General features: G+C 36.3%; 1 protein-coding gene across 2 annotated transcripts in view; it reads right to left on the reverse strand.

Moving 5' to 3' along the window:
- Positions 1-417: 417 nt before the first annotated feature.
- LOC150087890 (nose resistant to fluoxetine protein 6-like) overlaps positions 418-26,467 on the reverse strand; it is a 31,423-nt gene continuing 5,373 nt past the window's right edge. The window contains exons 2-15 of one of the 2 annotated variants that reach the window (XM_090369249.1): positions 22,066-22,295; positions 21,842-21,956; positions 21,473-21,566; positions 16,956-17,047; positions 15,612-15,782; positions 14,785-14,881; positions 11,077-11,160; positions 6,593-6,758; positions 6,270-6,349; positions 5,324-5,446; positions 4,150-4,270; positions 3,829-4,015; positions 1,788-1,930; positions 418-1,606 (exon numbers count right to left, since the gene is read on the reverse strand). In XM_090369249.1, the coding sequence (XP_090225375.1) occupies positions 1,337-1,606; positions 1,788-1,930; positions 3,829-4,015; positions 4,150-4,270; positions 5,324-5,446; positions 6,270-6,349; positions 6,593-6,758; positions 11,077-11,160; positions 14,785-14,881; positions 15,612-15,782; positions 16,956-17,047; positions 21,473-21,566; positions 21,842-21,956; positions 22,066-22,295 (1,973 nt within the window). In that variant the 3' untranslated portion in view covers positions 418-1,336. The remainder of the gene's footprint in view (positions 1,607-1,787; positions 1,931-3,828; positions 4,016-4,149; positions 4,271-5,323; positions 5,447-6,269; positions 6,350-6,592; positions 6,759-11,076; positions 11,161-14,784; positions 14,882-15,611; positions 15,783-16,955; positions 17,048-21,472; positions 21,567-21,841; positions 21,957-22,065; positions 22,296-26,467) is intronic. The other variant, XM_090369250.1, reaches the window with a different exon arrangement.

Genomic DNA, 26,467 nt, shown 5'->3' on the forward strand with positions numbered 1-26,467 from the left:
TTGTCGTGTTTTTTTTTTTTTTTTTCTCTTTAATGAATATTTAAATATTGCATAAATGCAGTTTGTTGTTAATTATTCATTTTTTTGTTATTTAATAAATATTTATTTTTAAATAATTATTTTTTGCTTTTTCACTCAAGGTTTCCTTCTTGACTTGGTAGTGGTGGCACTACACCTGACTGGTGTGAACTTTCGTTTCAATTTCTGAAAAAAAGTTTGAGCTTTTTAAATTTTGTTTGAACTTTACAAACAATATTTCTCTTTTCATAATGTACTGCAATACTTATTGTATGTCTTTTTTTTTAGTTTTTACTAAAAAAATTAAACATTTTAGAGAAATGTGTTTTTCACACCTTTTATTTTGAAACTACCTTGTTTCTTCCATATTTTTTTCTTGTTTTATAAACCGTTTATCCCATAAAATTTTAAAAGTGAACAGTTCATCATTTCTGCTTATTGTTTGTAAAATCGATTTTAATAATTGTAAATATATTAGTAATCTATATAACATTTTAGAAAGTATTATTTACTTCCATTTTCCAATATTTTATCACTTATGTCAAATTTGGCACTGTGCATCGTGCGAAATTTGAATCTTGTTCACTACTATCCGGAGTGGATATCGCGTTCTGTGTTTTCGCCATGATTATTTGAAACCAAATAAGGGAAAAAAATGACAAAACATTAAAAAAAAAAAACACCTCCTATAAGACTATTGATAACTATGGAATACCTAAAAGAGTTCTTTATGCTCCTAGCAGAACAACCTTGCCTGCACAACGAATTGCACTGGTATTGAATTACTTCCAAACGAATGGCTTCGTGAAAAAGGTCATCTCATATTTATTAATTTAAAGCTACATAGAAAATAACTCAAATAGCTAGCAACAAACAGGAGAAATATTTCGTAGCAGAACTATTGAGTTACGCTATCGCCAGCGGAAAACAGCAAAAATAATTGTGGCGTCGTACCTACTGGGTGTAAAAAATCTATAACTCTGAGAAAAGGGTAAAAAACAATTCAAAATTCATACTCACTAAAAATTTGTTTGTACTTAGGAAGCTACAGAAAATGACAGATTTTTATCACCGACCGATTATTAACGCGGGCTCGTTATTTTTGAGATGTACCTCACAGGTGTAGCGCTAAGTTTTTTCATCCACACAACCTGTTTTACTGGCTTTATTCTGCATTATGTTGAAAGCAGAAATACTTGCAAGGCATATTCAGCTGACGATATTCACCACTTCGCTAATCACTACACATTCAAACCCGTTTCATAATGCAATGTTGGATAACTAACAGCCATACTACCAAACTTGCGCCATGTCATGGTCAAAGTCTCACGAAAACGCAATTGTCAATTCCATTTTTATCAGCCGAAGTCTTCGTGAAGCCATTTTCTTGTAAATGGAACTTAGTAAGTGTTGGAGCGTCACTAACAATTTCTACTTTGGTTGTAGCAGCTTGATCTTTTCCTCCGTGCCTTTCGTTACTGCCCCCTAAGAACATCTTCCCTATGTTCATGAACGGAGATTCAACTAGAAGACTGAAAATATACGAGACACACAGCGTAGTCACCAGATGAGCGAAAAAATAGTATACCTAAAAGAAAATAAACAAAAACAAGATTTGTCTCAACATGTATCGTTTATAACAGTTTTCTTATAAATGTATGATATGTAAACAAGGTATTTATTCCTACAATTACAATTAAATATACAATACACAGTTTACGTCAGAAATTGATTTTATAATATTAATGAAAATAATTTGAAATGCTTACACCAACGAGGTGATGACCGTATATTCTTTCATGGAAGAATCCGTACACCATATATTGGATCAAGGGATGTATTAGATAAGCCAAATATGACAGTCGACTGAGAGGAATGAATGCACTCCAGCTTAGGAAACTGTTTACGACTCCTGATATAAAAGATTAAAAAAATTATGTATTGTCCGATAACACAGAAAAACACTAATTACTAAGAAATTACTAAAAAGTATTCGAAACACTCAAAAATCTTTCCTATTGCGAAGACCAAAATGAAAATAAAATGACAGTAACAAGAAATTCAAGCGAGACGTAAAAGAAAGCCTTAAGAAAGGACTATAGCGCTTACTGAAATTATTATTAAAAATAATGCAAATTTTAAATCAAATACCAAGATAATAAGTCGGTTACACTTTGGGATTCTTTGCTGAATTCCGTCTTCAGGTCTAGGTATGATCCATCAATAATATACCGAAATGAATTATTTATAAAGATGCGCTATTATAAACTGAAATTTTAAATAATGCTTTGTTGTAAAATAAAGCGTAAGCAATTTTGAAATGAAGTTTTATGAAATTGCTTTGTTAAGTAGGATTTTATCCATAATTTTTGGATTTTTATTTATAATACAAGTACGCGATTCTTTAAAAGTTATGGTTTACGAAGCGAAGTGCCAAAGCAAACGATGCCACAGTTATTCACAATCATTGGCCAAAAAAATAAGAAACCTTTATTTGTATGTATGCATGTATTTATTCAGGATCTAGTAGGGTCACCTTTTGCTCGAATTAAGCCCGTACGCGTCGTGGAATGGATTCCACTAGGTACACGAGAGAATGTAGGTCCACATTTCACTATTCTTCCAACATGATATTTGCCAGCTTCTATATTGTGGTCGGTAGAGAACTTCAAGTCGAACTTCTCTTTCCAACATATTCCGGACATTCTCAATTGGATTCAGATCTAGAGAATTAGCCGGCTAGGGTCCGCCTAATTGGGAATCCTAAATTCCTAATTGGAAATCTTGGGAACGTTCCTCGAAAAAATTCAGATGCAGTTTTTTCACAGTGGACAGTTGTGTTGTCGTCTTGAAAGAATCTATCGCAATCCGGGGCAAAAAGAAGCATTGAAAGGTAAAGTTAGTCAGATAAGACACAACGATATTCATTTGTGGTACCAGCAATAGCACCTTTCTGAAAGTCTGGAAGATCACCTCTAAGAAGCCCCAGGAATGCGTACAGCATTTATATGATTCCAAGGAACTTACGGTCAAACCATGCGACCACTTATATTTGCTTGACGTACGTTTAATTATCTGTTGACGCCAATTGCAAAAGGTTTAATTTTTTTTAGTACGTGTATAAAATAATATCTCAGGGCAAATTTACATAAAAACGTATTGCACATTGCACTGACAGATCTCAGTTAAATGTTACTTGCCTCTAACCTAACTACTTGTTCTACAACACCTAGACCAGTCTTTTGAGTAGATTTATAGATGCTACACGCTCACTTTCAAAATCAAATACCAATGTGGTCGCCCGCAATGGTACAATTTTTGGGTGTACGTGCTCGAACCTCCTAGAATGGTCCAGTTATGAATAATGGTACAAGCAGTAACGTGTTGGTATTGGTGTGGAAGCGATGTTTCCAATACACGAAAATTATGGGTATTCACATTGCCCCTTAGCAGGAAATGGATCGCATTGGTCCACAACATGTTTTTAGGCAACATTTCATCCGCCTCCTTCCTTGTCAGTACATGAATCTGGTAAATAAGTCATTGTGGGAAAAAATATCGCAGTACTTCGCGGACTTGGCGTGTGAAGACAATATATATATATATATTCTGCTTAATATTATTAAATATAGAAGGAAAAAAAGTTACAGCCTACAGGGTTTTCTATAATACTAGAAGACCAGTTTCTGTTGAATGTTTAGCTGGTCATCAGCATGTACATGCTGTACACAAAAAGAATTTACTTTGTTATGATATTTACAGCAGACATTCAACAGATGGTTAATTCTCCTATCTGTGAAACGTATTTACCTCCCCTTCCTGTGATGCAGGCAATGGTGATCCAGGCTACACACATCATCCAACCAATCCTGGACGTTGAGGCGTATACTGCAGATTCTGCTACGGTAGGCTTAACGCCCACGTTCCACTTGTAGATACTGAATATCACCGCCATGCCAATGGCAGCAGAAAGAAGCCACGCAAAGAACTGGGCCAGCTGGGAATGAAAAGTCAAATATTATTTAGCAGAAAACGCCTCAAAATATTCTTCACAGTCACATTACCAAAGTATCTTAGAAACGATCGATAAAAATTAAAAAAAAAAAAAAACTATGAAAGAAAGAAACTCACTCGGTTTATCTTGATGTACCGGCGGGTGGCCAGGAAATATCCAACAGCTATCCCAATGGCGTATGAAGACAAATGGGGATACGGTTTGACGTACAGTATCTCTTCAAAAAAGTAGCGATCACTGAGGAAGAAAAATTATTGTGGTTAGTTAAACAACAATTCTCAGTCATGCATCAAATAAACGTCACTTCTGTTTATGCATAAAAATTTCTGTTTATTTACATTAGCTAATCTGAAGTCAATGTGAACCAGCCGTTATACGGGTCCAGTAAGATGAAAAGCTGGGTTCAATAAAAGCAATCCGTTATATCCAAAGTTCGCAAAAGTGAGGTCCTTTAAAACAGAGGTTCGCTGCATTCCAAATAACTTTAAATAACTGAACAGCATTAAGGTAGTTAAAGAGTATGTTGTTTTAGCGCAGACGTGTAGAATTATGTCTGTCAAGTTTTGTGCGCCAATTAAGGCTTAAAAAAATAAGATTTATGCTTGAGGGAGCTTGTTTTATTTCCGGTGATGCCAAAATCTATTGTTCAACTGTCGACCTTCAACGGACAGGTTCTAAAATAAGTAGTAGAAAATTATGTTGTCCAAATGGTAGAGTGATATGCCAAGAGACGGCAACTATGCAGTCCAAAATTTGCATAATTTGAAAATAATTGCCATATTAATACAATTAGCATGAAAGTATCATGTTATGAATTCTACTAGCATCTGGAATGCACTAAACAAAGTTGATTAAGTACATAACAGCAACAACTGTCTGCATTTCAGCTGGAAGGCTTCAATATTTGCCTTCTGTACGACTCATGTTACTGTCTTACGCTACGAACAGTTTCGAAACCATTAAAAGGAACTAAGATACAAAAATTGATAAATTAATGCAGGTCACACTGCCCTTAACAAGTGTTGTTGTTACAAGAAAGGTGACGTGAAAATGAACACTGACCTTGACTTTTTATTCCTCAGAATCCTTGGAAGAAAACGTGGTGTTTGTATGTTGTTTTGTCTCCGACAGCAGTTGAATTTTTTCAGAGCGTGCAGACAAAATGGCGTATTGTTCAGTGTTTGCAGTTATCGACAGCTGGAGAACGAGCAAGCCATCTTAACATTTTACAACAATCGTGACAATTCAGTGAACTTAATACTCAGTATATTTAAAAAAAAACAAACTTACCTCTTATCCGGATACAGTACCAATCCGGTGGGAGGCAAATCGTAACAAATATTTAGGACCGCTGTTACTATGGCAGCTATTACTAGCAAGGAGAAGTTGATGATCAGGGCAGTTACTGGCCATCTGGAAGATTTTTAAACACAAGTCATAAAAAAAAGAATAGCAATATATCGAATTAAAAGATAGGCCAGCAAGCAAAACTGTTTAATGTTCTACAAGAAATATTTCATGATTACCTCTGTTCATGACCTTAATATGATGATTGCATATACACTGCACTATCATTAATATTCGGATCACCACACGTCGATAGTTTTAGGTCACGTCTAACCCAAGCACCGTGTGTTAGATATAACTGTAAATATGTCGGAGGCCTTCGAGAAGACAGTAGTATGACTGTGAATGGCAGATTCCATCATCGACGGAGTTAACAGACTTCCAGCGTGGAATCATAATAGGCTAACACATAGGCAGTCCATCTAAATGAGAATTGGTGATGTGATCTGCAAATAGGAGCGGACTGGAGCTGAAATCATCATGAAACAACTTGATAAACTTCTGAAGCTGACGAAAAGTCAAGTTGTTTTTGATGAGAAAAAAAAAACAGAGCTGCTATGATCACCACTTTGAAGGCCAAAACTTGTAGGACATTTACAAAAAACTGATGGAGTGTTGCACTGAGACTATAGGTTGTCATAAAGGCTAAAGGTTTCAGCACACTACTTTCGTTTTCCTGTAAATAAAGGTTATTTGTAGATATGCGGATGTCCGGTTATTAATGGTAGGGCAGTGCACACTAATTGCTCTTTATATATACTGTTTATATTTATATATTTTACTGTTGTCATCGATTTTAAGTCCCAAATAATCATGATTATTCAAAGACTGATCATTGAATAATCATAACTCACATATATTTGTTGTCATGATTCATTGAAGTCATTACCTTCCGAGGGGAATCAGCACTATAAGGAAGAGGATGTACAACTGGGTGTCAACAGACAAGTACCAAGACTGTTCCATACACTGCAATAAAAAGAATAAATAACTTATCTTTGTAATAATGTACAGTCTAATCGTAATAATAGGGATATACGGAAATAAGAATTTCTGTCTGAAAGCAGCTCAAGGCATTTATTTCAATAAAATGGTTCTGAAGTTAAAACCTTCCGTTAAAATCTTTTCTTCTACTTATTAAAAAAATAAAGTTCTATCTGAACTCAGTTTTTATGAATATATTTCGAGAAAACACTTCTATACGATATTTACCAGTTCCTCATTGTTCACGTAGTTGTTGACGAAAAGAAGATTTGCCCACCAATTACGTCTACATCTGTCAACAATTGGGTCTATCGTCTCGTGCCAAACGGGACCGGATCCGAACCAAGGGATAATCATAACGAATCCTATCACAAACATATATGAGGGAAGAAGTCTAGAAAAGAAATATTCGAGATGATCATTCACATTTATAGAAAAAACATACTTGGGAATCCCAAACAAAAACTATCAAGTCAGTTAATGTACTCAGTGCATGAAAAACGCACGGACAGACAGACAGGAACGTGGCGAAGATAATAGGTGCATTCATCATATATGTGAACGCGCCTTTAAAATGTTAAACATTTCCTTGTTTGTTCGATCTGATATGCCGTGTAAGAATAAATACTATTCCGAGAATAATCTCATCATAGTACAACCTTCTGTCGAAGTAACTATTCGATGTTTCCTACAAAACATCAAGAGTGTCAAAAACAAACTAGATGGCCTATTTGATTTGCTTTCCTGCGCAGAGCACGACTTCGTCATTCTGATTGAAACTTGGCTCAGAGATGAAATGGAAATTGCTACCTTCACCTCATAGCTTGGCTATCACACGCTGGCTGCTAATAGAATTGGAGACGAGGTGGAGGAGTAGCAATCTGTCAAAGGAGTCCACTCCCCCTGATTAAGGCATTCACTTATTCAGGAGGTAACGTAGAAGCTGTTCTTGGAATCTACCGAATTGCTGGGTTGTCGATCTCTGTGTGTGCCGTTTATTTACCTCCACCGGTTTCTTAAGATTCTGTACTTAATCGGACAGCATGGCTGTTATCCACAATCAATCATCGGCAAAAGCTCATCATTCTAGGAGACTTTAACCTTCCACTGCCAGCTACAAAGAAGCTCCTAGATACACTGTCATTGAACATGTCGGAATTGGGCATTGGTCTTATTCATGTTCCTCCCACACATGGCGACGCCACCCTGCAGCGCATCTTCTCAAACTGTTCAGTAAAGGAAACCCTGACCATAACTAAGAACTTCCTCCCGTCCGATCACGTTCCAATCGCTGCTATGATATCTCTGCAGGCACCCAAGGATGAACGACGCAAGTACAAACTACAAAAACTGTCAGGAGAGTATACAATCTAAAATACATCAACATTAGAAACGTTACTACCCTTTTCCAACTTTATCCATGGAACGTATTGGCTGGCTGGCTGAGCTTAACATCAGTGACGCTGCCTACTGGCTTTCGAGATGGATGGAATTCATTGAAAGGTCTGCAATGTCCAAAACTTGCATCCTTAGTCCCCACTCAAAGCCATGGTGTAATGACCTCCTGACTAAGACCTTTAGGATAAAACAGGCAGCCCATGCCTCCTACAAGAAGTCGCCTTCACGAGAATCATACGCCAAAATTTCCAAAGCATGGATGGATTTCCAGAAAAGTAAACAATTTGCTATTGATAATTTCATGAACGGCCGGCTATCCAGGGGAAAACGTGTGGTCCACAAGTCATACTTGTACCCCTCTATCTTTTGATGGTGTGAGCATGTGCTGCGTTTTAAGCCAGATCACTGTGTGTCCGAAGCATATCCTTGGAATGAAGCGCTTAACGTTTCTTTACCTTCTAGTAATACAGAAATTCCCGAAGAACAGCTAATAAAAATAATAAATTCGCTACCTGACAAGTCCACCACAGGAATTGACGCAATACCTCTTTTTAGTCTAAAAATTGCTTCTTATTTCATCAGCAAAGAGCTCACTCAACTCTACAACAAAGTACTCAAATTTGCACAGGTGCCTTCAAGCTGGTTGTCATACAGAGTCGTTGCAGTTCCGAAGAAGCCGCATATGAAAACACCTGCTGACTTCAGGCCAATATCAATTGCCTCTCCCTTCCTGGCCTCGAGAAGTGCATCTATAATGATGTAGCTCTCGCAATTTTTGCGCATAGACCGGAACATACCCATTATACCATGCCTAATAGATCTACTCTAACCTGCCTACAGTCATCATCACAGAAAATACTTCACTCCTGGAATGACAACGAAGATCTTCACACCATTTTTCTGGACATGAAATCTGCTTTCGACTCAGTCCAAATCACGCCCTTCCTTGCCTTACTTGAAAGATTCTACGGGATATCCGGAAATATGCTCAAGATCCTCAACAATCTACTATCTAGGAGAATGCTTCACTTCACAGGCAATGGCATTACAGTCTCTAAAAGCGTCGAAGTTGGAATCCCACAAGGTGGTTCGCTCTCAGCCTTGCTATTTGCAGCAATATTCTTTCCACTAATGGATCAAATTCCAGCTTTCCTATCGTATGCTGATGATATTGTATGTTACTTGCCATGCAAACGCCATGTTGGTGACTCGCAAGAAAGACAGACCACCTCTGAATCTGTAAACAGCTACCTAAATACATTCTATAAGTAGGTCAAATTTTTTGGCCTGTCAGTCAATCCAGAGAAGTCAAACTATATCATCTTCACGCCAAGTTGGATGACTTCTGCTGATACTGCATCTTCTCTACGTCCGGGAGTGGCAGGAAATGTTCTGACTCCCACAGACAGTGTCAAGTTCCTAGGAGTGGTTCTTGATGCCAACCTCACCTATAAAAACAAATCCAAGCTCAGTATTCCAAAGCCCTGAGAGCGTTCTGGGGAATGAAAATTGATCTGTGCAAAACGCACAATAAGCAAATAATCAAGAAATACCTCGCAACTTACTTCTGTAGTGTGCTCTCCTATGCCGTGGAAGTTTGGTCGGCGGCAGAACCCTCAGGAAACTGTGGGACCTCGAATTCTGGGTACTGAAGAGGACCAACTTGTGGTCGCACCAGATCTACACAACATCTAAATCTGCACTCTGATCCAACCTGCAATACACGCCCACAGTCCACAGAGCCCATGTGCTAAAAATAAAGTCATTCCTTCATCTGTGCTCAGCTAAGCAGGATCACATCAACATCTGGAACACGGTTGGTTGGCTTTTGCCAGACAGACATCTCCGTAGTACTCCCTCCTTGTGCTCTAGGCTCTAGCGGTTACAGAACTTCAAGAGACACTTCCCTAATGTGACTCTGGACACTCTCAACTCGCTCAACATCGACCTGTGGACTATAGACAAGGCATATCGCGATGGCATCTTGTCCTATTTTGGTGTTTGTAAAGAACATTTATGTAGTGCTGATCTTAGTTAGCCGATGTCATATCACGTTCTGCTCAACTTGTAGTCCTTTTTCGTTGTAACTACTATTTCATTTTTGCATTTTGATTATTATCTTTTTTATCTATTAATTATTATTTAGTTATTTATTATTATTTTTTCTTTTTTATTTATTTTTTTTTTTTTCTATTATAAAACAAAATCAGTTGTATAAACAACGAATTGTAAGATTCCTCTGGCTTTCTGTGTAAGGAATCACTATTGTATACAATTTATGTTAATAAAGAATCTTATTATTATTATTATTATGTTAACTTGGAATCTTATCGCATTTTTATAGTGCATTTTGTTCGAAATTTTCTTTGGTAAATTGTTTTCATGTCTATCTCAACAACAAGTTCCAAGTCCGTAGTAGTTATGAGTTCTTCAGTAATTGAAATCATAAATTGCATTTATCATAGAATTTCTGTACAACCCTTGGCAGTTTTTCAATGTTTTGGCATTATAATACTGCTAAAAAGGTAATCTGCTTTAGTTGCATTTTTTTTATCCTTAGATGACTCTTCATAAATGTTTTAAATCTTTAACGGTTTTTAAACTTACCAACCTAAGCATAAGCAATCTTAGGTTGGTAAGTTTAACAATCTCATAGCAATCTCATCACTGATGTTGTGTCATTTGCTTAGGAATTCAATCTTGTATCATCGATTCCAACTTTAAATTCGCCCACATACAACATATTATTAAACAGTGAAAGAAATAATCCAATTCTAAGCATACGTAATCCCCTTATCTTACCTCAATTTTTTCTTACACACCCTGCTTCAAGCCTTCGTGGTAGCACAGTTGGTAGAATTGCCCTCCTACCCACACGGGGTGGAAAAGACCCGAGTTCGAAGTCCCGTCGATAAGGTGAAGAATTTTTATGGGCCTTTTTAACAACGTGGCTGAGTTAGTCGGTCTCAGGCGAGAGTAGCAAGTTTTTTCTCCCGGAAGCTCATGTTTTTCATCCATCAAACAGAAAATCGACCACACAACACACGCAATTTGCAGACAGTACACACGGAGCAATGTGGCTTTAGTCGCTGAAACTCCTTAAACCCCATTACAACAACAACAATAACCCTGCTTTACATTTTTTTCTTTTTTTTTTTTTTTTTTCAAACTTTGGCTACCTGCCTTTATCACTTTGTTTTTCAGCACTTCTGTAAATAGTATGCTATTTCAAATATGTCAGTTTACTAGCCTATATCATGTCATAAAAGCCATCATTTACATAAAATATTAAAATATAATTAAATTAATCTTACCTCCAGAATCTGAAGAATAAATAGTGGCATATATTAAAAGGTTTCTCTCTGTTATTTGTCCTCCAGTAAGCCGAAAGCAGTCCTCTAGAAAGAAAATTATAACGTCAATTTTTTGAAGTAATCCAAAATAATGGACCTGAAATCGTCTACGAGGGGTGATTATTCGCGGACTGGTGCAAGATCTTATCTTAATTGTCATCATCTGAATCTTCTGTGGATTTTTCCTTCTCGAAATATTCTCCTTTGAACTTTACACACTTTCGCCACCGTTGTACCACCACCAACGCATTAAATGCTTCTTGTAAGCCATTTTTCGAAATACTCCGAAGTTCTTCGGTTGTGGCTCTGCGAGCATCGTTGTATCGGACGAGAAAAGCTTGCCTTTCAGAGCTTTCTTCAGACGTGGAAACAGGGAGAAATCACACTTGGTTAAGTCCGGTGAATCACATATCGCTGTTCAATCTGTATGTCCCACATGATATTTGCTTCAAAACGATTGTCAGTGACTTGCGGCTAAAAAAACTCTTCTCACGCAATACTAGGTCGAAAAATACTGGCATGCACACACAGAGTCTGCTCAGTAGCGATTAGGGAGAGCTCCTCTAGCGGAAGTTATGGAAACTTCGAGCTAAACATAAAGTCTTGCACCAATCCAAGGATTACATGATCACCCCTCATACCACAAATAGTATGAATGCGAAGAATATTATTTTGAAATATTTTGAAAACCATTTTCGAAAACTTATACATTCGTCTGCACATCTGGAACCGGTAAAGAAAAAAAAAAATTAAAAGAGCTGTTCCAGCTTCAGCCATTTCTGGTAGATTTTTAGTCTGCAGTATTTTTATAATCATTATTCATTAGGGTAAGATGGGTATTTTATTAATACTTATTAACCGGATTTAACCCCGTGTGATTTCTCCCTGTTTCCACGTCTGAAGAAAGCTCTGAAAGGCAAGCTTTTCTCGTCCGATACAACGATGCTTGCAGAGCCACAACCGAAGAACTTCGGTGTATTTCGAAAAAATGACTTACAAGAAGCATTTAATGCGTTGGTACAACGGTGGCGAAAGTGTGTAAAGTTCAAGGGAGAGTATTTCGAGAAGGAAAAATCCACAGAAGATTCAGATGATGACAATTAAGATAAGATCTTGCACCAGTCCGCGATGGTGCAAGAATTTTATTTAACCTAATAAAAGTTATGTGCACTATATACTTAATATGTAATAACACTTATGCTATTTTGTTCCACTTTTCACGTGTGGGCACTTGACAGCACAATTATATAAAAAAAGTGTTTTTGAGGAACTCTAGTACTTTCTTTCTAATTTACTTTCTTTTAAAGTAATCCCTATATATAAAAAGGGACCACCAGATGGCATTTGCAATTACAGACCAATAACAATACAGTCAGTTATTAATAAGATAATAGAAAATTATATATTTTCCCATATAAGCAAATACTTACATCAATATGGGCTGTTAAACAACTCTCTATTTTCATATCAGAAGGGCCAGAGCACACAGACATTATTAGAGAACTTATTAGACTCTTTTAACTTACATTTAAACAACAATAACTTCATAATGATTTTATTTATAGATTTGACCCACAGCATATGACTTAATTGATATCCCAATATTGTAACAGAAATTACAGAAATATGGTATTAGGGGAAGAATCAATCAACTCTTAGCAAGTTATTTAACCAATAGAAAAATAACAGTTGAAGTAGAAAATACAATGGGAAAATCATACAATGTAAAGAGAGAAGTACTGCAGGGCACTCATAGTGGGCCAATCATGTTCAACATCTTTATAAACGACATATTCGAAGTAATAAAGAACTCCTTTATAAAAATTGATGCAGATGATGTAATCTTATATACAATTGGAAAGAACCTGACAAAAATGGCAAAAGATTTACAGCAGAATGTAATACATTTACAAACTTGGTTTCGTGATAATAAATTAGCACTCAGCTTTGAAAAGACAAAATTTTTGGTAATTAGACCTCCTCATCAAACCTTGGACATTCATCCCTCTATAAAATTACATAAACATGAATGCCTACATGATCAGAATTTCCAGAATTGCAAATGTCTAACTGTGGAAGAAGTTTCAAATCATTGTTACCTTGGGTTATGGATTGACTACAGTCTAAATTGGGCAATGCATATAACAAATCTGTATAAAAAAATGAGATTTTATTTTACGTGTACTTTTTTTACTACATTAAGAATAAGTTAAATCTTAGAACAAAAGTTACCTTATAATTATGCATTAGTGGACTCCCAACTCAATTATTTAGTAAATGTATGGGCACGAGCATATATAACAGAAATAAGGGTAATAAACAACTTAATTAACGGGATTTTGAAACTTTTAATGGGGACAAACTCTTGGAATGACCTGAATAAGAGAAGGCAATTTTTGTTAAATACAAAATACTGTATCCAGTTCAAAAACTGAAGTTAAATTTATTCTTGAAAAATCTTAACACTTTTTATGAAGAATCAAATCTGCAATCGAATGGCACACATAATTTAAGGAACACAAAAGCAATTACTTTGCCTCACCCTAAGGGACTAAATAGATTTGGAGATAGGCACACAATGAATATAATAAACAACTTGCTGGCTACTGTTGATTTCAGGCTCAGGAGAAGTTATCCCATCTCCAAATTAAAATTTCTAATATAAGAAAATTCTTGATACTCAATGATCGAGTGGATTAAAATTGCTATACAGATAAATTACTATCTCTGTTTACAGTGTGGAATGTACTATGAGTAGTGACTTCATTGTCTTTTCTGGTAGTAAAAGAATCTGTATACAAAACTGTTGTAAATGAAGAATTTAAACTTGTTGTCAAGAAATTCACTTTTCTAACAAGTTCATTTATTGTAAACATATTCTCTTGATAAATAAATTGTATTATATTGTATTGTATTATTATTATTATCCGCACATTACCTGAATATCCAAATATAATGTGTGAAGACCATTTATAAATAAATAAATTATCTTAATTGGTTAAAATAATACTCACATGAAGTAAATTTGTTAAAATACATGAACCACGTGGAAGACACTTGAAATGACAGAAAAGGACTTACAGCCGCTCGAAAACGAAAATACAATTAGTGAAATCTGTCAACATCAATTAAAATAAATCTCTATGGTCATTTATCTGGTGTTTGAAGATTGTGAAAGAATGTGCAGCAAATATTTTTCTAATAGCTGCATATAGATATATCTAAACTATTATTACTTTTTATACATTTTTTCTTTAATATTTATAAAATATTAGTAATAATTGGTCTAGTTTGGCTAATTTAGAAATTTTCCATGATAAAACCATGATAATTTTCCATAAAACACTGTAAATTACCCTTACCCTGACCAGTAAGAGCGACAGTCTTTCGTGTGGCTACTATAAGCATATAATGTACGTCTAGACAAGTATTATTTTACAAAGTACAATTTACAACGTGTCTGTGAGCAGTATTATAATAATTATTTCTATGTACGTATCAATTAATAAGCACTTCATCAAGCGCTTCATCATAATATATTTGATGCACTTCATTATAAAATATTTTCAAGTACTGTAAAACAAATATGAACATAAAGAAGTTAAATTGAATATAAACAATATCTGTATTTATTTTGGAAGAAAAATCTCCTTCTTTGAAACAACCTACCCCATGAAAAAGAAAGTTTCCACTGCGATAAATCCATTATTGATGAACTGAAAGCCAAAACTTTGTCCGAGTTCAGCACGAGCGCTCACTAGCCTTCCTGAAAATAAAATAATAGTTGTATTGGTGATACGCAATGGCCGGTTTAATCATCTAAAGAAATGGTATTTAAGGTTGTATGAATGTATCCATTAAAATATCTCAAATGTTTTAATGGATACATTAAAATATGAAAAAAATAAAATATGAAAGCAAAAGTTATTACTACCTGGGGGGGGGATGCGAGGGTATTCTAAATGTATTTGATGAGAATAATGTGTTTTTGTATTTATTGATGCATTTTTTCAACTGTTCTTATTCTGTTTAAGTTGAATTATTTTGCTTGATATCAAGTAAGCTCAAGCGTATTGCTTCAGCAAACTGTAGGTGTGTTCCAGGGACAGTTTGTTTCCATTTTTATACAGAATGATTATCTAGATCACAAGTTAAATTATGAGACATATTATATGTGGGATAGATTTAACAAACTGGAACATTGTAATTTTTATTTATTTATTTTATTATTTTTTTTTAAGAAGGAAAGAATGTTCTTCTTATACTTCGACATGATCGTTAGGTCAGAAGAGTTTACAATTAGTCATTTCGACTAATTGTACTGCAATTAGTCGAAATGTTATTTTTGTCCATGAATAATGTTGTTCATGGTCAGTTAACCTTCTGTTCATGGAACAAATGGTTAGCTTGCAATAGAAATATTTGTTTCGTATTTCAAACTTTGTCTATTTTCAGCAGTAATAATTTTAAAAATCCTTACATAAAAAAAGACTTACGAAAAATCCTTGGATTCACAAATAAATATGTATGACTCAGAATTACCCATGATACAGAGAGAAACCTTAGTCCATGAAGAGGGGTCAACGTCCCCGCTGAAACTTGAGTCATAAACAGTTTTGTGGTGTTTGTGTAAGCAGAAAATGCTAGAAGGATTTTGCTGGGGAGACCTAAAATGATTTAGAAATAATAAGAATTTCATATGATGAGTTGAAAAGTGCATTAGATTTTTTATACGTCTTTAATCAGCATATAATGAATCAATTTAATAACACAATTTTTATACATGTAAAATAGATTTACAAAGTAACAATCTTTATAAATATGAAATTTGTATACCGCCCCTGATAATATATGCAGAAAAAATCGTGAAAGTCTGACATATTTTCCAAAAAAAAATACAATTTACAATCCGGAAATATTAAGAAAGCGATCCAACTTTCGTATGCACGATCGAATTTGTCCTGAACAATCTGCCTTTGCAACGAGTTTCCCTGGTATAGAACTACTTTCAAACAGAAGTCCTCTCCAAAAGGTTAATTGGCCATTTGTTTAAAAGATTAGACTGCTATAACAGCTTGTTTAGGTTTCGCTGGTCTCTCATTATATAGTAGGCGATTTCTATTGACAGCTCGCAAGAAAAACAGGTATAAAGAGGTTGCCATGAGGTATTCGCAGTACCGTGCCAATAAGATCAGCTGGATGCAACTCACTCGGACCCTGAGACACAGGTGTATCGCTAAACTGTTTCCTAAATTGTTATAGGACAGCAATAACAAAAGAATGTGGGCCAAAATTATCAAACACCCGGGCCCCCTGAGTACCACTGAACGGTACTGGATACACGAAATCAGTTTTCAAAGTTGTAATGTAGCTGAAACGATCTGTTGAAAGTAGTGCAGTTCTAGGGTTACAAAGGCAAATTAATTCTGCGGTGAGAAATAAAACCATTGCATTTTAAATCTTGCTAGCAAAAACAGATGAAAGAACAGGATAATCATTATAAATGTTTACAGATGTGAAGTGCCCAATGTACTTAAATGTACAATTTAAATGTACTCTTCTTAAACATCTCGAGGTTCCTCTCTAAAATCCGGCACCTCTAATCTCTGAGGGTGCTGTATTTTGTGGCATATTCTTTTTATAATTCGAAAAAAAAAATCAGTGTTTCTTAAAATAAACGTTCTTAACACACGCACAGTACAAAACAAAATGCCATATAAACAATAATGAAAGTCAATACGATACAAGATGACTTTAATCACTCACAAAAGTTAAATAGTACTTAATAAGTAAAAATAAAATACCAAACTATCCTAGAAAGCTTTAAAGAAATCACTCACATTCTGGAGATAAAATTGGAAATCCATGTCTGATAAAAAAGTCGAACGTTGTTCCCAGGAGAACTAAAGAGACCAAGACAGCCAGAACACATCTGTAATATAATGTATTAATTACTTAAAAACCACCAAAGCTTCTATGATTATGTTCGCTTTCCATAAATGCTTCTATAATTATATTTACTTTCTACAAAATATAAGTTATAACTGCTTTATTGATTTTTGCTATTGTACATAAAACAATATATATATATATATATATATATATATATATATATACATGCAAAAACAAAACATAGCAATGTCACATCACAGCCAGAATAACTAAAGTAGATTAGATCTTAAAAACAAATTTCGTAATTTAGAAATTATTATAGAATACACCAGCCCAAAAGTTGAAATGACCAGAAAACTTTTCTCCAAAATGAGCATCAAGAATAAGACAACCACTTAAAGGCTAAATCCAAAATTTCAAATAACTTTTCACCCTACAAGATATGGACCCTTAGAAGTAAACTGTGGTATCTAAGAATGCAAGATGTCCTCTATTCTTGTGAGGATGAGAAAACGTGACGCCACTATGAATATATGATCTATCTATCTTAACGCTAGACTGAACTTCCTACAGACGCTAGGTATCACGAAATTTCATCCCGAACATCATTTTATCGCATCCAAACAAGCCTTCCACGCCATGACCTCCTAAAGATATCTTCAAACGTTGCACCTTTCAACAACAAAGACTATAGCGACCGATGAATGCAATTACTTTGGTCACTGACCATTTACTTGTACTAAATCAAACTCAGGATTTCGTTCTCAGCCAGTATTTCTTACCACAGGCATTCCAAGACTCATCTCAGTCTCTCAGTTTTGCCATATCGTGCTTGCTCGGGCCTCTTCTCGAGAGGGATTCGCCTGATCGTATCCTAACCTTGGCACCTGTGGTGCTTCGCCGTGCCAGTGCTCTTGTCGTGCTTCTCGACTAACCTAGAAACCAATGCCTCAGATGGGATCTGAAAAGTCACAACCTACTTTAAAGCCTGTCTTGTGCTTCTTGTACATATCATATAAAAATAGTCACTATAACATTGGATACCACCACCTTTCGTGCTATTCGAATAACTGACCTGGCCTCACTGTTACCAGGGGGAATCATTCCTTGGCACTCCTCTCTTGTATCCTCTTTTCCAGCAGACATTGAATTCGTCCTTCTGGGTGGGATATTATGTGAATAAGCCCTGACCTTCTACCAGATTGTATAAGGTGTATATTGCGTAAATGATTTTTACTTAAAGGCAAGCAAAGAAGCTGTTGCTGACCCAGGGTCTGTCCTGGGTGGGATAACCGGTTATCGATTTGACTCCCATTACTGCAGACTCACTTCTATCATCGTTTCGTCCACTCCATTATGCTGACGGAACACTACCTTCCGGGTGATCCTCCACTTTGTTTGGGATTCCTTGGTGATGCCGGAGTCCTTCCAGAGTAGGATGTTCATTGATCGCTTGTGACCACAATGGCTTTCTCTGTTTTTTTTTTTTTTTTTTTTTTTTTGGCAACATTTCTCACCCTTCTTCAGGGTCCCTACCTCATTTAACTTAAAATTCTGTATTCGCCAAGGGGGTGCCCTATTTGTCATCAATCCTATGTTTTGTTCCTTTCATTAAGCCATCCCTCTACCCAACCGGACCTTGTAAAATTATATTTACTATCTTGGCCCTATTCCTCCTGCCCGAGTCGTATGCTCGGAGGATGCTTTCCTTGGTGATCGCGTCTTCCAGTAACCAAGTGGCCAGATGAATAACACAAACAACAGACCAACATATTACTCGCCGTATCCAATACACCTCACACTCACCTAGCTTTGCAGTCTTGCATCTTCACAGTGCCGTTCGCAACCAATCAAAATCCATTTACTGCACAATTTCGAATTTACAGAACCAGCTTTTCTACTCCATCATTTAAACCTTCAACTTCCATTTTCTTCAACCGGGCTCCCTTAATACGTATTTCCTGAAAATTACAATCTACAGAAATTAAAGTCAAGATGTTTCATCTTCTCAACCTTCAACTCACACACGGTACTAACTATTATAGGGCCCTCGTGGGTAGCACAGTTGGTAGGATCACTGTCTTTCCCGCACCGGGTGGAAAAGACCTTAGTTCAAGTCCCGTCGATAACCGAAGGAATTTTTATGGGCCTTAGTTACTGAAGCTCCTAAAAACCAACAAGTACTATAGGTTCTGAGGCTTCCGTAGTCGAGTGGTCAGGGGAGGAAGTGCAGTAGCACACGCTCTTTGAGTATACCGGGGTTCAAGCCCCTGTAAATACGGTCGATCTACCAACCCGCACTGGACCAGCGTGGCAGATTATGGCCCATTTCCCTCAACGTGAATTGTTGAGGAGGCTTCCATCCTGCAGTGGGTTGAGGGCGCCTCCATAGCCAGGTGGGCAGGAGCAGCAGTGCGTAGCACACGCTTCTTGATTAGACCGGGGTTCGCGCCCTGTGACTACCAAATACGGAGAATGCGGAAAGGTCAGGGAATGACCACCGCATATCCCCGGAGCAACATGGCCTTAGTTGCTAACGCTCCTAAAAACCAAATAACAACAGCAGTGGGTTGATAATGGCTGCAGTTTACTTTTACCATAGGTTCTTATACCTTTCCTGTATAAAACATAGAGAACGTACAATTCTTTACAGGAATCGCATGTTTAGCTATCAGAAGAATAGTTACTGTCCATTTTCCCTCTGTCCTTTTAACATCATGTAAAAAAAGTAACCACAATTTATAACAATTTTGGAAGAAGCGAAATGTCTGTTGGCCAATTAATGACAACCAATAAATCTATACTATACGAATTTTCTATTTATTTGTAGAACAATGTTGTCAACAAGTGGCGATGGAATTGTAACTTGAATTACAATATACCCAACTAATAATAATTAGCCTGCCTGGCAACCCAAAGGTCGCGGGTTCGATTCCCGCCTCGGGCTTGGATCAAAGTACTGCAAAAACCTTGGGAGGTGCATTATGGCCACAGAAGCCTATGGCCAACAACTACCAAAAAAAAAAAAAAAAAATAATAATAATAATAATTAGTCTCTTTGGGAAGATCTGAACGGTACTTTAAGTTGTAGCCTGTGAAATTCATAAAGAAGCTTTCCAAACTACGCTTGCCAAGTGGTATGATATTGTGAAACTCATACAACTCATATTGTGAAATCACTTCCCGAACAGAGAAAATATTGCTATGTATACCACACAGACAGCACCCTTTCAGAGATAGTTGTTCCTTCGTTGGTGGGCGGGTAGGCACCCAGTTGTGAAATAGATTGGGAAGTCTGAAATCTTCCCAAATAAGAAACGATGTTTTTTATGCACTAGAGTGTGTAAAGGTCGTAAATGATTACGCTAAGCATACATAACTATCCTATAATTTAATGAAGTATTTTTTCTCTTCACTTTCCTGTTTATTAAGTTAACCGCTCCATCAAGGGAATACTGAACTAAAAGAATGTCTTGATTGACACTTCATCAATTAGGAATTTCGTCGTTTACTAACTCGGGCAGGAAAAATCGCCCCTCGCTTTCCCCTCAAGTTGGTTCAAACTCAGTTAGTTCCCCCTTCATTAATTTATAGGTACAGAAATTCTCAAACAACCAGCGGGGTGAGTAAGCTGAAATCTGCTTTCAGGAAGTCAATGATTTCAAAGTTACCCGCCCAGTAGCACTGCCCATCTGGTATTAGGGATGATGACAACCGATGCTCAAAAACAAAACTGACATCTAAGGAAAATATCATTAATAAACTGTTAGTGATTTAGTTTAGAGTCGAAAGCTGCAGCCCTCGGTCAGAAGCACAACGTGTAATTGTGAATAACTAATTGGTACAAGGGGGAAACCACCAGGAAGAGGTGAACAAGTGAACCGGTAAAGCGGAAAGCGTTGTACGTGGATAAGTGAGACATTTCTACCGTTTTATGGACAAGTGTGTATTGACTTTAATAAATATTATCCTTAAACATAATTCTTGCTAAGAGTAAGAGTCACTTTCATGGCATTTTACCTCCTCTTTACGTTTACTGTTTGAGGTCTTTGTTTAATTTGCATAGCTATTTCCATCTTACAGTTTTAAACCTACTGACAGGTAGCAAGTTCACATGTCAGCACTTTTTCGCTGATCGTTGGAGGGAAAAACTCCATTAAGGTGTGTTCATCTTCTCTGATAAAATATCGCGATGCTATCAAGAAAGCTGTGAAGAGAAAAAATTCTGTGCAAAGCTTGGAAACATGCCAACTGCTTGCAACAATAGGAACTTGGCTAACATGTGATGCCAGCTAGAAACAGTATAGTCACGTGGTAACAGACTTTTGAAGATATTTGGCACATGAAGCTTGCTTATGGCATGCAGCCTTAGTCGAATACAAAGTAAATAAAATAATAGGTCTGAAGTAAAAAAAAAGTAACTTTTTTAATGTATCTATTGCATAAAACAAATAAATATACTTACAGAAAGGCAATTTGTTCACCATTAACGGTTAGGAATTGTTTGGTTTCGCAAAATGGCACAGATACACGAGTTTTCAATCCAATCGTGTCGATAGCTAAATAAAAAAAAATCTTTTAAAATATCCTTTAATCCATCTTTTAAAATATAGTTCTGTATGTCAAATCTACTGTATATACATCTAGTTTAAAAAGGGGGGGAAATACCCCACCTGCTCTCTGCAAGCTATAGGGGAGGTGGAGTACCCCTACCTCCCTGTACTTGCACGATGAATAAAAAATTGCAAGGTCTCTAGAGTTTCTTTAAGTAAATCAGTTTGAGAAATGTAATATTAAATACTTGAAACACTTCACGCTTCATAGAAGACCTTACCTGATTGTCCAATCCTTCGAACATCCTCTTTACTACACGTTGAAGGGAAACACGTTCCAAAGCGGATGGACAAAAAGTGGAAGAACTGGGCGAAACTCACCATGTCAGTCATCAGCTGGAAGTAAAAAAAATGTTATTGATTTTCTGTGTCATGGAATATATGGAAATAATGCTAATAATAGTTTCTCATGATTAGATTTTTGCAGAAAGAATATAAAACTCACGGAGCCAGGGGTAGAAATATTGCGAAGTTCGGGGAGAACTTCGTACATGGTATACCAATGTTTCTTTGGAGGCAAACTAGGGTGGATATCTAAGGCGCAATACTCCCCTCGAAATGCTTCCTTTTCATTTCTGTCATTCACCACAATATCTACGCATTCGTCATACGAGCCAAAGCTTGTAATTATTCCATACAAGAGACCACCAGCAGGTTTTCCCCAAGCATCAACCACTGAAAAAGAAAATAAATACAGTTGTCATACTGAAGATTACTTGTTTGAAAATAAATATTACAATAATTTGCATTGTGTGCTAGAAATTTTTGTAGATTTTTCTAACTTAATAGATAATTTATTATGTATATAAAACAATCTAAATATAAATATTATTTATTTATTATAGAAAATTTAATATCTTTTAAGATTATTACTAAATATAATAATACCACGTGAAATTAATAATATATTATGTTAAGCTATTCGCCTATAAGTACTATACATTAAAGTAACGTTTCAGGTATCTTACCGATACCCATCATCAGACCGCGTTATACATTAAGGTAAAGTTTCAGATACCTGAAACATAACCTTAATGTATAGTAGTTTAGGCGAATAGCTTAATAAAGTATATTCGAGAAGCTGAGGCTGTCTGCTAAGGGCAAGGTTTCTCAAACTGGAAGATGGAATGCATCAGAAAAAGTGTGGATAGGATTCCCAGTCAATGGAAGAAGGTCATTAATGTACAAAAAGAAAAGAGTGGGAGAAAGAACTGAACCTTGGAGAACAGAGCAGTTAGAAGATAGAGAGTCGTCTACCATCACGCACAGCGACTGGTCAGAAAGAAACTGAATACCCAATTACAAAAATCAGTCCACAATCCATAAGATGGAAGTTTATTTAGGCGACCTTCATGGCAAACACGATCAAAAGTCTCAGGAATGTCAAGCGCAACTGCTTGAGTTTCACCAAACTTTACCATTGAATTTATCATAGACGGGTCATATAAGCCAAAAATATCACCATTATTGGATCAACTCTGACGGAATCCGTACCGCCAATAATTTATCGGGTGGAGGGTTTCTAGGTAGTTTAACAGTTGGCGGTTTATGGATTTCTCCATTACTTTAGAAAGAGTAAAAGTGAGTGCAACGGGATGATTGGGTGGAACGGATTTGTCACTCTTTTTAGGAACTGGCTGCATACCAGCAAATTTCCAACCAGAAGGAAAAATGCCAGCAGAATTAGCAAGTATGAAAAGGTAAAGCAGAATAGGAGTAAGCTCAGGAGCAGAGGTTTTGAGAACAAGTGAAATATCATCAGAATCTGGAGCATTCTTGGCATTAAAATTGTTCAAGATTCTTCTGGCATCCTTTTGACAGAAGACATTGAGTGAAGTGTAGTGAGAGTGGTGGGAGGTAGTTTGCAAAGACTGTGAATAGAAGAAGATTATAAGAAAAGTAGGCTAGTAATTAGGCTTTAATTTTAGCTGAGATTGCAACAGAACCATCAAGTTTTAACAGAGATGGGAGTATGGATAGGCAAAAGTTGCGGCCAAAATTTTTGTCAAGAGACCAGAACGGTAGACTACCATTTGGACAAGAAGCTAGTTTTCTGCTCTTAGCTTATTATCTCTAACAAGCTAAAATAGTTTCGATAAGATTGTTCTTAATTATATTCGAAACAATATCAGCAACATACGAGGGCTGTTCAAAAAAGATTTGTATTCGTCCAGAAGTAGTTGTGATAGAAAGATGAGATTTTGTTTTGTTTCATTCCTTGAAATCTCTATAGCAAGGCCATAAATTTTAGTTTCGATTTGATAATTCGTTTTTTTTTTTTTTTTTTTTTTGTCTTTGCAGTGCTGAATAAAGTATCACAATAGATAAAGCGGAATACAGACCAGTGTTCGGTTCCTCTTTCTTCAAGGGAAAACACTCAAAACAATCCACGAAGAAACGATCGTTGTTAATGGAGAACTGTCCAGGTTAGAGTGTTGTTGAGCATTGGCATAAACAATTCAAACGCGGTAGAACCTCAGTGCATGATGAAGAAATCCCAGGATGCCCAGCAACCGCTGTAACAGAAGAGTGTTTCAAAAATGAAGGCATTAATCTTGGAAGATTTTCGTATTAGCGCCAAAGAACTAGCTGCAGAGGTCCAAATTAGTACAGGGTCTGTGGAGAACATCACCCATTAACAGCGTTATATGATTAAAACGCCTTCTAGATGGGTTCCCAGATTTCTAACCCCTTACCAGAAGAAGGAAAGGGCATAATGTTCACGTGAAATGTTGATGTCCTTTCTTCGTGGAAAACATTGTGCTGCTGATGATGAGGTGATTTCTATTGCTTGCTCATTCATGAGTTGGAGACCCAGAGGACTGCTAAAATACTGACTTGGGGAAGTGTATTCAGAGGTGAAAAAAATCTGTAATTTTGTCTGGTGATTACGCTGAAAAAGTGTAATACATAGTGTTTGTTTCAACCTTCTAACACAATTTCTAAGGGGTGAATACAAATCTTTTTAAACCCCTGTCGTACTTAGATTGCTTTTAGATAGCGATTATAAGATTTAAATAGTTGGGTTCGATTTTCTTTTTTAATTGTTAATTTTTCAAACAAATGAAAATAATAACTAAAAAGTTTTCATAAACCTTTATTAACCAAATACTAATTTGAACAACTGAAGGTCATATTTTTCATAATTGGATTTTCTGTTTGGAAAATAACACTGTAAGAAACTTAACTTGTTTCAGTCTGAGCTTAGGTTAAAAATACAGCTGGGTTGGTGCTGTATCCATTAAACTTTCATCTCCAGCTGATTGCAACTCTACTTTCTGTTCCAATGAAAAATAAAGAAGACGGATAATTGAATATTATATACCAGGATTTATAAACGACATGATTTCGATTCGTCAGCACAATCTGCAACTTTCTAAAAATTTCATGGCTGCCTGCTCACAACCTGACGCTCTAAATTTATCACTGTGACTACCTACACAATAGAATTCACTTCACATCTTGAATAACACGCTAAATAACAGGAGGTCCTCCTGATAAACTCTCTCTCTCTCTAGATCCCTTTCTTTCACTGCAAACGTCTATTGCTCCGGTCTTGCATATCTGTCTGATTCTGGCTTTAATAATAAAAAAAAAATCTGTAAATTGACTCTGAGAAAGCACTGTGGTCATTGACTTCGGAGTAGGCAAATAAAGAAGGCACCAAAGATTCGTTGACCAAATGCTGAGATACAGGTTAATGTCTTTCGCACATATGCGTTGCCATTATAGTCCTACTAAAAAGTACTGCTGCTGGAAAATGGCTTTTGTAATTACCTAACTATCCGTAACGCGTTATGGCGCTTTCTACGATGTTTATACATCTGACGTAGGGTTTAAACAAATTCGCAGAGCAGTGTACCATCGTTGGCAACCCCTTGTTCAGTAAGCATCCACATTTCACTATCTTAACAAGGTCAGTGGAAAAAAACAGTAATGATAATCTTCATTGCACCTTAAGTAGCACAACGCGGAAGACAAAATTTGATGTTCAGTTAGTTCTTGTAGAATTTTAGGCGCAACAGAAAGGCTAAAGAAATCCAGGGTAGAATGACTAGGGTATGGGGAAATATCACCCAGTTATGCTAGTGTCGTACGATGGTCGGCAGAGTTCGAAAGATGATGGAGGTCTGTTGAGGATGATCCAAGGTCTGGTTGGCCATCTAGAGCAATCAGTCCTGAAAGGACTGTTATTGTTGAAGAAAAAAGTTTCAAAATTAGAAGAATTAAAGTGTCTGAGGTGGAAAAGTACTTAACATAACCCTTAGGAGCATTTTAACAATAATACAAACATTTAGGGATGTCAAAATTTGTGCAAAATTGGTTCCCCGAAACCTTTCCATTCACGACGAATATCACAGAGTGGGGTCATCAAAACAGAATTTAAATTTATTTATATTAATTCAGATAGATTTTTATTCCATTTCGTATTTCGTGTTGAAACATATTTACGATCCTGAATCCAAATTTGAAAGCATGCAGTGGAAGCACAAGGGATCTGCAACCCAGAAAAAGTTTCCAACCCAACGATCAGTTGGAAGAGTGTAGGACTCAGTTTTCTGTGATAAAAAAGGAGTGTTATTAATCGATAACCTTGCACCTAAAACCATAATAACAGAAGAATATTATGCCAACAAAAGTTTAAAAGCTGCAATTGGGAAAAAATACGAGTAAATTTAGTTCGTTGTTTTCGTCTCCATTAGAAATGCAACATTGTGCAAAGCCCTGGTTGCACAGGCATTCGTGAATGTGGATTTAACAATTAAATCATCCTCCCTCATATAACGCATATATGGCTCCAAGTGATTATTTATTTGTTCAGAAAGCTCAAGCCTCATCTTCGTGAA

This window comes from Mastigoproctus giganteus, chromosome 3 (genome assembly GCF_048544385.1).
Source record: "Mastigoproctus giganteus isolate SK-2022 chromosome 3, ASM4854438v1, whole genome shotgun sequence".
Taxonomy (NCBI): domain Eukaryota; kingdom Metazoa; phylum Arthropoda; class Arachnida; order Uropygi; family Thelyphonidae; genus Mastigoproctus; species Mastigoproctus giganteus.